At 35.6% G+C, this 16,352-nt stretch overlaps 1 protein-coding gene across 1 annotated transcript in view; it reads left to right on the top strand.

Annotated features, from left to right (window-relative positions):
• The first annotated feature begins 6,453 nt into the window (after nucleotides 1-6,453).
• LOC109050277 (ubiquitin carboxyl-terminal hydrolase 43-like) overlaps nucleotides 6,454-16,352 on the top strand; it is a 73,798-nt gene continuing 63,899 nt past the window's right edge. Inside the window, exons 1-2 of the mRNA XM_042720627.1 lie at nucleotides 6,454-7,386; nucleotides 13,723-13,875. Of these exons, the coding sequence (XP_042576561.1) occupies nucleotides 6,799-7,386; nucleotides 13,723-13,875 (741 nt within the window). The 5' untranslated portion in view covers nucleotides 6,454-6,798. The remainder of the gene's footprint in view (nucleotides 7,387-13,722; nucleotides 13,876-16,352) is intronic.

Genomic DNA, 16,352 nt, shown 5'->3' on the forward strand with positions numbered 1-16,352 from the left:
TCTGGCTCATCCCACACAAGGGGGAATCTCAAAACGTAAGGTTCTCTCTCAGCTGAAAGTGATTCTTTGTGTACTAGAGCCGTTTACTGTTAAACTGATTCCTACGCTAGAAAAGGTCAGCTACAAAAAAAAAAAAAAAAAAAAAAAAAAAACTTCTTTCAACAGGAGAGCAAAGCACTTGCTTTGTTTGAGTCTGTTTTATGACTCTTTTTATGGTCATTTATCGCACATGCTTATTGGGGTCTTCTTTCAAACATATGTTGACTTGAATGGATTTTGTGCATACAGATGGGTGGTCCATGCCGGATACAACCCCAGTTTGACCCCTAAATTGCCCATTTCTAAGCAATATGAACTGGACAGAGGTGTCAAAGGGCAAATGGTCAATTCACATTATGCATAACTGTCCATCGCGTATACAGTAGATTCCTCTATAACACCTCTATGCTTCTTAGACTGCATATTCTGAATTATTCAAAACATGCAAACCATTTCAAAACATTACTATAGAAATTGTTGCTTTCTTCCTTAGAAAAAGCTACTAGCTAACCTAACAACAATTCTACAGAAATAATAGTTAAGCTTGGCTATTTTGAGAAAGTACAGTACAAGCTACATGGAAAAAGTGGCTTGCTACATTTAAGCTAATCCATCAATTCTATACAAAAAAAAAAAGAAAAAAAAACTTAGCTATGCTGAAAAATAATTAAGAAAATGTAGTAAGGGTTATTATAGTTAAAATATGTATAAACTAGAACTTACATTAATTCAGCTAGTTGCCGAGGTAACATTTTAACTTGATGTACTAAAATAACTCAAAATTAAATTAAATAAATAAATAAATAAATAAAAGCTAATAGAAATGAAAAAAGTGAACTGAAATACGAAATACAACATTTTTCTCATTTTTGTCTAGTTCAATTTGATGTACTAAAATAAATAAACTGAAATAATAATAATAATAACAACAACAATTAAAGCTACACAGACATGTTAAAAACTGCATAAAAATAACACAAAAAACTTTTGAAACAAAAAATAGAATAAAAACTGAAAATTTAAATGTTTAAGGCAAGGCAAGGCAAGTTTATTTATATAGCACATTTCTTACACAATGGTAATTCAAAGTGCTTTACATAAAAGAAAGTAAAATAATCATGAAGAAAAATAATACAAAAATAAAATTAAACAAGCAATTTTAAAACATTGAAAATTATTTAAAAATGGACTTATTTAGAAAATGATTTTACATAAAATGTAAATTTAAAATTTAAATGTAAAAGTAATTCAAACTATTAATTTAAGCTATAAAAGTATCTCAGTGTTAATAAAATACACTGTTTGTCAATTGCTTTGAGCCTGTAAACAACAATGCTATTTTAGCATAACACATACTGTATACTACAGTATTAATGCATAATATTTTGAATCAGCTTTTGTTTTTACGTTTTAATTTCAATTTTAGCTTACATTTTTTTTATAATTTTGCTGTGCTTTTGTCATTTTTATTAGTTTTTAATATTTTTTATTTATCTTTATTTACTTATTATTTCAGGTTCACTTTTAGTAATTTTAGTATTTCAGCTTCAGTTAGTGTTCAAAGCAACATTTCACATTTGTATTTATGTTTTTCACTATTATTTATATTTTATTTTATTTCAGCTTCATATTAATTAACAAGTTGTTTTTTTAATAGTTTTAGTTAACAATAACAAAATTGATTAACAAAATGTTTTAGACTGAATTAACCAACGTATTGTGCTAAACAACAAATATATTTGTCAACCATGTGTATTTCAGCCTGCAGTTTTCTTCTCAGTGAGTCATTTTCTCTTAAAGGAGTCATTTCAAGTCATTTTCACTGCATGGGACAAACAAACACTAAGGACTTGAGAGGGCATGATGCATTCCAATTTCATTTTACAAGGGTAACCAAGGGAAGAGAGATTAATGCCATTTTTACTCACACTTACACAGGTGCACTCCATCAGCGTTAGCCACAGAAGAGCAGTCCTTCAACAAAAACAGACATAAAAGCCATAGCAACGTCTCGCTCTTGGTCTTGATATACCACTAGAGGGCGCCCTAAACTAAACCATATTGATGAGCACCTCACTCGTCACTATCTTCAGATGAATTTTGATGTGACCAGTAAAATATACTGACATTGACAGTAAACACTCTCAGTATGGGGCGGCAGGCATCTTTTCCAGAACCAATGAATTCATATCTATAATATCCATATCCATAACACAAACATTTTTCTTGCCACACTCTAAGAAAAAAAGGCACAAAAGCTGTCACTGGGGCAGTATCTTCTTAAAAGGTACATCTTTGTCCCTAAAGGCACTGTACATATTGCCACTTTTTTTTTTTTTTTTTTTTTTTTTTTTTTTTTTGAGTGTGTGGAAATGTTGGTAGATTTGTTTTATTGCCTGTAGTTTTTCAATATAATATTTTTAAAAACTCTAACACAATATTGTTTATCACTTCTTTTTCCCTGCTGCTCTACTTTTTCTTATTATTATTGTTGTTTCTTCATAGAATTCATGTTGAATTTCACTCTGTAAATGAGAAAGAAAAATTTGTATTTTCTTTTTTTTTAATCCCATAAAGGGATTATTCCATTCAGTAGAAAATAAAGCTCCTTCGTTATCAGTATTTGGTGTAAATCTCTTTGGTCTGTACAGCTTGATAGAGCTGCATTCACCATGGTGTCTTAACAGCATGTTATCATGGCTGTTTAGAGATAAAGATTGTTTTTAGATTCAGCAGACCCTGTCATCATGTTGATTATTTATCCCCAAGGTCTCTCTTGATTCTTTCAAAACAGTTGAGGTTAATGTTAGACATTTAAAAAAACATTTAGAGAATCATGACGCTGTGGCTTGGCAAACCCGACTAGAGAGAATTACTCTGTAAATTAAAACCAGACTTATAACTTCTCTTCTCATTTTCCAGTCCAGTCCACATGCAAACAGTCCGGTTAGCGGTTATGTCATGCTTTTATGCATTGTTCTGTGTCTTTGATCACATAGAAGCAACTAAAAGAAAGGAAGGAAGGAAGTAAATGTACCTCAGAAGATAAAAATACCTTCGAGTATGCTCTTTTGCAAAGGGATGGCACATTGAAAGAGACAGCTGCCAAACTAGAGACATATATCCACACAAAAAGTCTTTAAGCTCTGCATGTTCAGTACTTTGAACGTTTGAACGTTAGACATTCATCTCCTCTGATTGTTCAAATGTAAAGAGGACAGAATGAGTTTAAAACCACATCAGTGATTTGGCAGTTTGAATGCTGGAGAAATGGGAAAACTGTAGGTGGTCTGGTTTTGTGACAAAATTCTGTCGCTGTGGCAGTGAAGAGATAACCGAGAAACAGCACTGATGTGACTTCTGCTCTGACGGAGCGTCTGTTCTCTGTCCACAAGAGGTGATGATAAACCTGTGAAGGTGCCGGGTTACTCAGAGGCCAGCTAATGACATATGGCAACAGGACCCAGTGCCAACATCACGGAGGTAATGGAGCGATATGAAATAGTCAGAGGTGATAACAAGAACAGCATCCACATCAATTCAACGTTTGGAAAGCAGATAGTATATTAACAAAACACCAAGGTTTTTTTTTTTTTCTTCTTCACATTGTTAAAACAATTTATTGCAAATTATTTATTTTGTTATAACTGCGGTCTTTTCTCTTTTCATTATATCAGGTCAGTGGATGGCCACTGGAGCTATAATGCAACATAACCATGACCTACTTGACACCACTGACATTTAAACAGCAGGGGGCTCTGTATTGTTAATCTCCATGCAAAAACAGACAGACAAAACCAACGAACAGACGAACGATAGATAGATAGACAGACAGACAGACAGACAGACAGACAGATAGATAGATAGATAGATAGATAGATAGATAGATAGATAGATAGACAGACAGACAGACAGACAGACAGACTGATCGATAGATAGATAGATAGATAGATAGATAGATAGATAGATAGGAGATAGATAGATAGATAGACAGATAGACAGACAGACAGAAAGACAGGCAGACAGACTTTATTTTATTTGTAGATGGTTGGTTGGATAGATAGATAGATAGATAGATGGAACTGACACAGATAGATAGATAGATAGATAGATAGATAGATAGATAGATATGTTGAATGTTTATTAATTAATAATGTATAGCTTATTTGTGTATTTCTCTTTTATAGGTAGGTGTTTAGATTGATATATAGATAGATAGATAGATAGATAGATAGAATGAAAGAAACAAAGATAGATAGATGGTTGGTTGGTTGGTTGGTTGGTTGGTTGGTTGGTTGGATAGATAGATAGATAGATAGATAGATAGATAGATAGACAGATAGATTGATAAAACGAATGATAGAATGAACAAAAATGATAAAACGAATGATAGAATGGACAGAAAGATAGAAAGATAGATAGATAGACAGACAGACAGACAGACAGACAGACAGAGAGATAGATAGATAGATATATAGATAGATAGATAGATAGATAATTAGATAGACAGACACAGATAGATAGATAGATAGATAGATAGATAGATAGATAGATAGATAGATAGACAGACAGACAGACAGACAGACACAGATAGATAGATAGATAGATAGATAGATAGATAGATAGATAGATAGATAGATAGATAGATAGATAGATAGATAGATAGATAGATAGACAGACACAGATAGATAGATAGATAGATAGATAGACAGACAGACAGACAGACAGACAGACACAGATAGATAGATAGATAGATAGATAGATAGATAGATAGATAGATAGATAGATAGATAGACAGACAGACAGATTTTTACTTTTTTTTAGTTTTTTAGACAGATAGACAGATAGATAGATAGATAGATAGATAGATAGATAGATAGATAGATAGATAGACAGACAGACAGACGGACAGACAGAGAGACAGATAGATAGATAGATAGATAGATAGATAGATAGATAGATAGATAGATAGATAGATAGATAGATAGATAGACAATAGATAGACAGACAATAGATAGATAGATAGATAGATAGATAGATAGATAGATAGATAGACAGACAGACAGACAGGTACATAGATAGATAGATTGAGCGGTTTTATAGATAGTTGGTGGGTTGGTTGGTTGGTTGGTTGGTTGGTTGGTATGTAGGTTGGTTGGTTGGTAGATTGGTTGGTTAGTTGGATAGATAAATGGTAGATAGATAGATAGATAGATAGATAGATAGATAGATAGATAGATAGATAGATAGATAGATAGATAGATAGATAGATAGATAAATAAATAGATATATATATATATAGAATGAACAAGCGATAGATAGATAGATAGATAGATAGATAGATAGATAGATAGATAGATATATATACTTAAAGATAGACAGATAGACAGATAGATAGAATGAACAAACGATAGATAGATAGATAGATAGATAGATAGATAGATAGATAGATAGATAGATAGATAGATAGACAGACACAGATAGATAGATAGATAGATAGATAGATAGATAGATAGATAGATAGATAGATAGATAGACAGATAGACAGACAGACAGACAGAAAGAAAGACAGACAGACAGACAGACAGATAGATAGATAGATAGATAGACAGATAGACAGATAGATAGATAGATAGATAGATAGATAGATAGATAGATAGATCGACAGACAGACAGACAGACAGACAGACAGACAGACAGACACAGATAGATAGATAGATAGATAGATAGATAGATAGATAGATAGATAGATAGATGGACAGACGGACACAGATAGATAGATATATAGATAGATAGATAGATAGATAGATAGATAGATAGATAGATAGATAGACAGACAGAGACAGACACAGATAGACAGATAGATAGATAGATAGATAGATAGATAGACAGACACAGATAGATAGATAGATAGATAGATAGATAGATAGATAGGCATTTAGACAGACTGACAGACAGATAGATAGATAGATAGATAGATAGATAGATAGATAGATAGATAGATAGATAGATAGATAGATAGATAGATAGATAGATAGATCACTATAATAAAAAAAATACAAACTGTATAGTGGCGCAATACTAACCAAAATAGGCTACCCTTAACCGTGGTTTTATTATTAAAAGGTAAAAGTGTAGTAACCAAGGTTTTTTTATTTTTCCAGATGATGATGTTGTTTTGGCCAGATGATGATGTTGTCTTTTTTATTTTTTTTTTTTTTTTTTATTTTATTTAATTTATTAATTTTACAATTTGCTTTAAAGCAATACAAAACTCGTGAGATTGCATCCCGGAAATAACCTGTGTTGACAGAAACAGTAAACCCTAAAATTCCTCTGAAAAACTGAAATTCCTTTAAAAAAGTCAACCCCCTGAAAGTCATTGATTGTAGGCTATAATTTGTACACCGATTACTAGGCTTGCCGTACCGACAGCTCTGTCAGTCACTCCATCGCTCGCAGCTTCCCGCCAGTATGAAGTTCCAGGAGCGCTCGTGCTGACCACCGTTACCGGAGAACTGTCAATCATTCGTTCGTTCCAAAACCGCCTGCCGGTATGACGTCACGGGAGTTGCAGTTCTGAGCGCGCGACCCGTCAATCACTCCTTTACGGCGAGCGTGTGGAAAATCTCTGCACTGATCTGCGCGTGAATCCACTGCTGTCCACAATGCTGGATACCCACGCAGCATCAGGTGAGGATAAAAACACTCCGCGTGCTTGAACGCCTTAGTAATCCGGAGGGAAAAAAAGCAAGAAGTATGGATAAACGCGACAAGAAAGCGAAAAAGGATTCAGTGAAGTCTACGAAACGCACAGGGAAGCTGTTCCGGAGAAAATCGTTCAAATCAGTGGAAAGTTTGGTGAGTAAGATCTTGAAAAGTTTGGGAAGCTTGGCCAACGGCGGAGAAACAACCGAGCGCTCGGATGCTGAGGATGATGATGGTGGGTTTGGAGAAAGCGCACCTTGCGCGGGAAACTCGGGACATGTGAGAAAAGAGGACAGCAGCCAGGTGAGAAAAAGTTGCTCGCTTCCCTGCCGTTCCTCCGTGAGAGAGCGACTGTTCTCGCTGTACGGGGATAAAACGCCAGGCGTGCTGGGTCTGAAGAATCACGGGAACACCTGCTTCATGAACGCCGTCGTGCAGTGCTTGAGCAACACGGACCTACTTGCTGAGTATCTGTGTCTGGAGCGATATAAACTGGATCTGGGTCGCAGGGGAATGAACGGGTTTGTAAAGAATGAGAACGGTCAGCAGGAGAAAGGCGAGGTTACGGAACGGCTCGCTACTTTGGTCCGAGCGCTTTGGACTTTTCAATACACTCCTCAACTCTCGGCTGAGTTCAAGGTACGTAGACTCAAGTAAACTGTAACTTTATTATTTTGTCACTGACGCTTTTATCCACTTATTACAGGTACAGGATCATCTAGGCACCCTGTGAAAGTTCCTCAAATATCCCATAGTATTTAAGGAACGTATACATTTCAAGCTGCTCAAATGCTCTTCACGTTATTATTGGGTTAATTGAGGAAACTATGAGTGTCTATAAAGTTAGCAGGAACTTAGGAAGATAGGTTTCACAGCCTGACACATTACTAGAGCTTTTTAAGGTCTTCAAATAGCATGCAAAACCCTTTATAATTATTATGCATGCATTTTTGTGACAAAATAATGTATTTATTAAGAAAATGTACTTTTAAAAAGTAATGCCATGCCAGATAGCCTATTAAAATGAACTAATGTGATTAAAATGGTAAAAAATAAAAAAACTTGGGAATGGTGACCGTACAACACCTAAAATGCACATAGTCCCTTATATATTGATTTATTTTAACTTAAAATCTTAATGTTGACAAAGAAACTCGTGGACATGTGTGGTGTCCACTATACATATAACTTAAAATCAGCTCATGGAGCTTTCTCCGGCCAGTTTGTTCAGTATGTGAGCAAATACGTTCCCACGGGATGATCTCTTCTCAGCAAAAAATAGATCAGGATGAGAAACTTTCCACAGATAACGTTATCAGCAGAGTGTAAACTTAAAAACTAGAGTGCACTCTCAGATAAGACATCACCACACTGGATACCGAACACAAAGACGAGTGCGATCTGGAATGCAAGTCTTATGAAACACTTTGCTTTCCCAGAAGTCTACTACTAGCGTAATACATTTACTAGAAGGATGATGACAAAAGAGCTTGCCGCTACATTCTTTAAGACAGAGGGGGCAGATGGCAAAAGGCTGAAGGTTTACTGTGGTAGTATGAATGTTTCACAATGACAGTTACATACGGATTATTAGTTCAGGCTTTGTCATCTACATAAAAGGTATAGTCAATATTGCCAACAAATTTATTCAGCAACAATCTTAAAGACATGTATGGATCCATTAAGAACTTTTGGAATCCTTCCATTCCATGAAGGAACTCTATAGTCGAAAAAGGTTCTTTAGATTATTAAAACATTCTTCACACTAAGAAAAAAGTTTTGTTATGATATCATCTGCTTCTTTAAGCTCCTCACAGGGTTAAGCCATTTATCTTGAGGTAGGAGTAGCTAAAGAAACTAGCAGGTGGGAGAAATCCAGAAAAAAATTCAGTGGAAAAGCGTCATCGAGAAGAGGAGGGAGTGCAGCCATAAGGTAGACCTGATGCTCTGATGGGAAACAGAGGCCCAGTTCTATTCACACCCTGCTATCAAAAGTCTGAAATGATTGCCTTGAAGGCCCCCAGTCTGGGCTGGATGTTAGATGAATGGAGAATTACAAGAATACTCAAGGCAATATATGAGGCTGTGCCCACTCAAAGACCCATTTATGGATAAATCTGAATCAAAGATCATCTACTGTATAGTGTATTTTGGGTGTCTACACAATACCACATTAACAGCCTCATCTGATTCTGAGTCTAATGACTTGCATGTCATAAATTTACATTAGGCCGTCTGAGGCATGATTTGCTTTTTCCTGTTGACAGAGCCCAGAGTATCTTGTCTAGAGACAACATAAATAAACTATCTCTGCTTCTCAGACATCTGTGAGAGTTAATGAGTGCCTAACCACAGATACGGGAAGCCACCTATAAACAATCTAGAGCTCTACCCTATAATTTATGCCTCCCACTGCGCTTAACTTCATTTGCTTAATATCAGCTTCAGTAAAGTGCAATCTATTTCTAATTAGACTAAAATGGACATAAATTACACAGTGAAAGCATTACAAGTGGTGACTGGTTCAATTATGCCATTTCTAATGTAACTGAAGACGAAAATTTTGCGTAACTTGTGAGCTGGAACTCAAATCAACGAGTTGTTAAAGGGGAAAGGAGCTTGTTGGTAGAGCTGGTATGCGGTTGATGGATGTCAGGCTGGTATTTCACAGATCACAAGGTCGTGTTGTGTGTAGTTCCTGACTGATGTCTAGCTAGTCAAACTCAAAGGAGAATGTAGCAGAGTTAATGGTTGATCTGAGTATATATTAAGTCATCAAGTCTGCTGTGTCAGTATTGGGAATGAAAACAACTGGAATTCAAAATTTTGTACTCCACAGTGTACTTCTAAAAGTTGATGAAACTAGAAGATATATGCATTTAAAAATATACATTCTTTCTTTTACAGGAAACCAAAAACTTGATGGCTTATCTTGCCAGGAAGGGTGTATAGAAATCTGTAATAAAATGCTGTCTGAGATAAGAATGTCTAAATTATATACAAAGAAAAAAAAAAAAAAGGAAAACCTGGAAGTAGCCTATTTTTTTTTAAAGGGATACTCCACCCCAAAATGTAAATTTTGTCATTAATCATTTACCCCCATGTCGTTCCAAACCCGTAAAAGCTTTGTTCGTCTTCTGAACACAATTTAAGATATTTTGTAAAATAACGACTTTATTCAACAATTCCTTTGTCAACAGTCTCCTCTGTCCAAGGATGCGCTGTTTTCTTTCAAATCAAAGCTAAATACACGTAGAAACAGCGCATCCTTGTGGCGCGGATGATACAGAAGAGCATACGCAGCTTCATATAACCCAGATTGCACGTCTGATGGCAGATGGAGTATTCTGATGACGACTTTCATACCTTTTATGGACCTTGATACTGTTATTTACTTGGCACTTTATGGGACAGTCTCAAGCCTCCAGGTTTTCATCCAAAATGTCTTAAATTGTTTTCCGAAGACGAACGAAGCTTTTATGGGTTTGGAATGACATTGGGGTAAGTGATTAATGAAAAATTTTCATTTTGGGGTGGAGTATCCCTTTAAATTATATAAAATAAAAAGTAATATAATTTAATATAATAGTAACATTTTTATTTGTTTTCCTAGTTAAGCTCATAATTAGAAATTGTGCATGCAATGTCTTTAAAACGACTTTTAAAAATCCTTTTCTAGTCATTACTAACAACTCCCATGGAAATTCATGTTTTACAGTTTTTCTCGATTGCTTAAACACATTTCTTGAAACTATGCCTCATATTCTCAAAACAGTAAACAGAAATCCATAACGTCTCACCCAGTTACCCAAACATCCTATTTTCAGGTCAAAATGAAGCTCTACACTCAAAACCATTCACTCTTGCTGAAAAACCAAACTTTGCCCTCAGACATCACACACAAGCCCTCAAAAACACACACACTACAACATAGTCTTACACACTGGTGAGATAAATTCAAAACAATACTACAAAAAACAAAAACAAAAACCAGTAATAAGTTGTTGCTTGTGGTTTTCTCCCCCTCAAGGAACATTTCACATGACAGCTGTTCTATTCCTTAATGTACTGTACAGTACAATACACCAAACAACAACAAAAAAATATTCTGCCCCAGCATCACATCTTTGGTCTGGGACAGACATCACAGGCTATACTGGCCCTAGCCAGGCAGCGGGGGTAAAATCCTCTTGCATGACTGATCCACTCCTGTCACACATAAACTGTAATGTCTAGTCAGGCTTCTTCCATTCCATCGTCTCTGTGTCCTACACAAATAGAAGTACTGATTTTACAAAAGTACTTTTCACAAAATGGAAGCAGACAGAAACTCTCTGTATGTAAGGCAATTTGATTCATGTGTTGTAACAGAGTACAGCTCTCAAAAGTTACAGTTGAGTACACTGAGGTACACCTACCTGTTTTCCTCCCTGAATGTTTCTATGATCAAGGCGATGGTGAAGCAACTTAAGTTTGGCTGTACTCATTGCCCAGCCTCCCTCCTAGTCATACCATGGACAAGGACATGGTCAACTAGTGGCACAAATTTCATCTGAGACTTCTTGTCTCCTTGCCCCTCATCCTCGTCCTCCTCCTCTTTCTCTTCCTTCATCTCTTCCTCCACTCCTTACTGCTCTTGCTCATCCTCTTCCTCCTCTCTGGTGTCCTCAACCTTTTCAATCACTTCTCTCTGGATCCATTGTTCCAAAACTGAATGAACTCAATGGGGCTCTTTTATCAAACTATTGAAGGTTCTGATTAGTGTGTGATAAATTTTGACTCTTAGTGTTTCCACGTGGGTATCTGTGTGCTAATTGAGCTCAAGTTGAGTGAAGAATATTGAATGCTAGTGCTTTCTATATGACTACATGGTGTAAGCACTGAGAAATGTAGGGATTTGTGTGTAGAGTTTTGCAGTAAGAGTTCACCAAATCTGACTCATGTGTTAAAGCAGGGGAATAGTGTTTATACAGTAGTTCAGCAAAATGGGTGTGCTTTCTGAAAAATGGCGTTATGGTTTTGAAATCTTAGCTCAAAAGCCTGATTATAGTGTTTAAGCAATCGAGAAAAACTGTAATATGAAATAGACCGAAAATTCCATTGCCAAATAATTTCATGAGGTCTAACACAATTAATTTTGTATCCTTATATTTGGGTTCACTGACAAGATGCTGAGCAAAAAAAAAAGGCCTTTGAAGATCAAAGCTTTGATATTTTAACTGTCCAGCTTCAATACTATTTTTTTAATCATTTAATGGATGATAGTTCTGAGTGTGTTTCATTCTTATAACTCCTGTCCTGATATATATAAAAACACTGGGATATTTCTCTATATATGCAATACAAAATATTTTTGTTAGAATATGGCTGGGGGATGTCTATAAACTAGTGTTTATTAATCAAAAAGCAAAAAAGACCAGTAAAATTCATGGTTAGTCTCTCCTTAAAGGACCTGCTTCCATACTAATACTAGTTCATCTGTTTCTGCACAAAACTACCGTTCAAGTCAAACCTCTTCAGGCTGAGCACTCGTTGATGAAAAGGAAGTCTTTCTTTATATAATAATGACAGGAATCCTCTCTTTAATACCACAGATAAGTGGAGGCCTACAATTCTCAAAGCTTTCACATGCGCCAAAGACATTTCACAGGACCAGAATTCAAATATTCTCCAGTGACTGTTGACTATATGTTATAAATTAAACATTGGGATACATTTTCATTCTCACAGCACAAGTCTTGTGACCTTTGACCTATATGTGTTTAATTAGAAGGTGCTTTGAATAAATTGTTGTTCCTCTGAATAACTCCTTTGAGGGCGAGGCATTTAGCTGAGGAAACCATTCCATAAACAAGGCTTTTATTCTTTTGAAGATGGGTTTAAACTCTGTGACCACATGACCCACTTTCTCACTATATGACTAATGTTAAGATTATTAAGTTATCTCAGTCTGTAAGCCTACGGCTTCATATTATTATCTGCAATTTTCTCCCAGCTGCTATACTGAGTTCGTATGGTTAATGCTGCTGTAATTAATCTTTATGTCACTCAGCATTAAAGTTATGATTTTAAATTCACCTGACATTCAAGACGTCTTTAAATGATGTGGCCTTAAAGTCATGTTGAGATCAAATAAGTCTCTCTTGCTCAGTAAGGCTGCATATATTTGGTCAAAAATACAACAAAAACAGTAATAATTAAAATATTATTGTATTTTATTTTGATGTGTTTTTTTTTTTATAAACACAGTAATGTTTTGTATGTGTCATTACTCCAGGCTTCAGTGTCACACGATCCTTCGTAAATCATTCAGACATGCTGATTTGCAGTTGTGCTGCTTAATATTTTTGTGAAAACCATGTTAACTGTGTTATTTTAAGGATTACTTGATAAATAAAAAAATTCAAAAGAACAGCATTTATTTGAAATAGACTTTTATTATACATCTTTGTCCTTTTTGAAAAAAAAAAAAAAATCTCACTGACCCCAAACTTTTGTGCAGAAACATATTGAATGAAAATAAATGTGCAAATAACATTACTACTTTAAAGCAAACCAAAAAACTGCTGCTGGTATTTGCCAATGCATTTCATAAGAACTTTTTTTGTGATCACAGATGTGAAGGGGTTTCTTAATTTATTCGTTTACACAGTTGTTGTCATGATCAGCAGTGAGGAGCATCATTCACTGTATAGCAGAAAGCAATTTACGTACATCCTCCATCTGCTCCCTATCGCATCTCAGTATCTAACGAACTGTCTGTTGTGAGTCAGATCCACTGCGGTTCTTATTCAACCACTCCAGGATTGGTTTTCTAGAGATTCACTAGATAACTCATCATCATTTACATGGTGTGAATAAATAGGATCCTGTTTAGGGTCATGTTTAACTTTTTGTGTTGTCTATATTTATAGACAATCTGATACAACTACAACTTTTACTACTTGTGTGACCTTTATCTTGTTTCTTGTGCAGATGACAGTATCTAAACATGGTGCACAGTTCCGGGGGAATTCCCAGCATGATGCTCTTGAATTCCTGCTCTGGCTTCTGGACCGCCTCCATGAGGACGTCAACTCATCTTCAACCCACCCCAATGGGAATAACAGAAGCAAATCAAGTGGCAAGGTAAGAACAAGCGTGTCTCAAAACCCACCCTGGGCTTGAAACAGAAATGATGCAACATTCAATCTAAAAAATTGGCTCAAAATTGGATTTTTTCCTTGCGTTATGAGATGATATTAAACCTAAACCAAAAATCATCACTTGAAATATCTGCAATATGAGAATTCACAATTATTTTGCAGAATAATATAGCATCCAACAGCTCTTCTAAACCCCCATATGGCCAAACAGCTGTAACCTTCACCATTACAGTGACTTGGCAAGGTCTCATCTACACCCCTGCCACACGTAAACAACACATCTGTTTATGAAATATGGAGATTCATACCAAGCGCCATAGCGTGCATTGAGCTACAGTGGTCTTCTTGTACGTAACCTTGGAATTGCCCAGATGAACAGCTTTTCACAGTGGCTGTGATCTTCACAAGGCGAGATTCATGGGGATTGGGGCTGAAATTGATTCGAAAACCATAGCGTTTCGCTGGTCATCATGTGTGCAAAGATTTCCACTCATCTTGGACCTCAAATGGAGCCACATCACCATGGCAGCAAGTTGCAGAAGGCTCCACAAATATTGCCACTCCAAGAGAAACAGCACTTGTTGTTTATTACATTAACTTTACACTGCATATAAAAGATAAATCTAATTTTGTAATATCACATTGTAAGAAAAAACATCTATTTACTCTTTGAAATTAGGGTAAGAACATTATCCGTTATTACTGCACCTTATCTCCACTGTTAGTGTTTAAACACAGCAGAGCCCCAATAATGGAGAAGACTATTTTCTTTAATAAAGCCACTGCTTTATTTAGAAACCTTTGGTCAGGCAGCTTCAAACGACTGGAGGACAAAGGTATATTTTTCTCCATGCACTGCATGTGCTAAGGCTGAACATTTAAACAAATCTGCTTTCATGCCAAGCATCAGAGCTCTTCTTGTCTGAAGAAAGCCTATGCTATTTTTAAAATCACAAATGTAAGCAGCTGAAGTTTACTGAACATTACAGGAGCTTTGATTGGTGATGGCTTCTGAGGTCAGATGAGGTCTTTTGGCAACAAACATCAGAGATTGAAAAGAAGCTAAATAATATATAACCAAAAGAACAAAAAAGAGTCAATTATCTGAATTTATACAGTTTGTAATTTATATGGTGCAGCACAAGCCTAAAAGAAAACTGCTGTAGTATAACAAATAAGGATATTACCAATACTGTAATGCAACTTGGCAGAGGATGCTGATTTTATTTATTGCTGTACAGTAAATGACAGTACAGTATATTCCAATGTGTGTTTACTGTAAATTCAGTTGTTTGGTTTTTGAACTTTTCTCTTCTAGTGGTTTTCATCTACTGTAAGATCACTTTACAGTAGTGTAATGAAAGTAAACTTCTTAAAGTTTATTGCTGAATTTTACTGTATCTGCACCCCTCTTTTGATGCTGCATACTGTAACAAACATTGACTAGCAAAAGGATTCCTGTTTCTCAAAAGTAGGTTTTTGTAGCAATGTTTTGAATTGATCTCACTAGTGTTCTCTAGCCAGGAAAATAGTCTGTGCATTTGTCAGGTTTGTCAAAGAATCTCAAAACCACACACCAACTTGTGCAAACTTCAAACTTCCAGGTAAAAGTCAAACATTTTAGTCAAAAACATATTCTCGTTTGTCAGACTCAAACGTTGGCCTCAGATGACACACAAACTTGCCAAATACACACACTACTTCACTGTCTAGAGAACATTAGTGAGATCAATTCAAAACACTTTTACAAAAACCTCTTTTTGGGAAATAGGAATCCTTTTGCTAGTAAATGTCTGTTACAGTAGAGGGGTGCAGATACAGTAAAATGCAGCAATAAAGTTTATAACTTTAGAAAAGTTTACTTTCATTACACTACTGTAAAGAGATCTTACAGTAGATGAAAAGCACTAGAAGAGAAAAGTTCAAAAATCAAACAGCAGGATACACAGTAAACACACATCGGAATATACTGTTAATTCATTCATTCAGCATCCTCTGCCAAATTGCATTACAGTATTGGTAGTGTCCTTACTTGTTATAGCAGTTTCTTAGTCTTCTGACAAAAGACTTCTCTGCCTCCCCTAGACAGTCGTCTCTCAGTTCTGCAGAAATAGAGTACATGTAAGGAATACTTGGCTACAAATCAATCCAACAGTAATGAGTTTGAGGGTGTACTGTACAACATGTGCTTCAGTATTTACTGTACATTGAATAATGAAAGTTCTCTCATCTGAAGTACTGCTGCTATGTACCGTAATTACAGTTTTTCTCAGTCGCTTTGGTGCATTTCTCAAATCATCCTTAATATTTGCAAAGAAGTATGTGCATTTCTCAAAACAATTCGTACACACAGCACCACATATTGGATTACCTGCAAAAGCCTGTAACTTACTCAAAATCTTTAGTTCATTTCTCAAAAGTAAGTAGTTATGTCGATAAACATGTCAGTGCCATCAGAAT

The sequence above is a fragment of the Cyprinus carpio genome, chromosome B3, assembly GCF_018340385.1.
Source record: "Cyprinus carpio isolate SPL01 chromosome B3, ASM1834038v1, whole genome shotgun sequence".
NCBI classification, from domain to species: domain Eukaryota; kingdom Metazoa; phylum Chordata; class Actinopteri; order Cypriniformes; family Cyprinidae; genus Cyprinus; species Cyprinus carpio.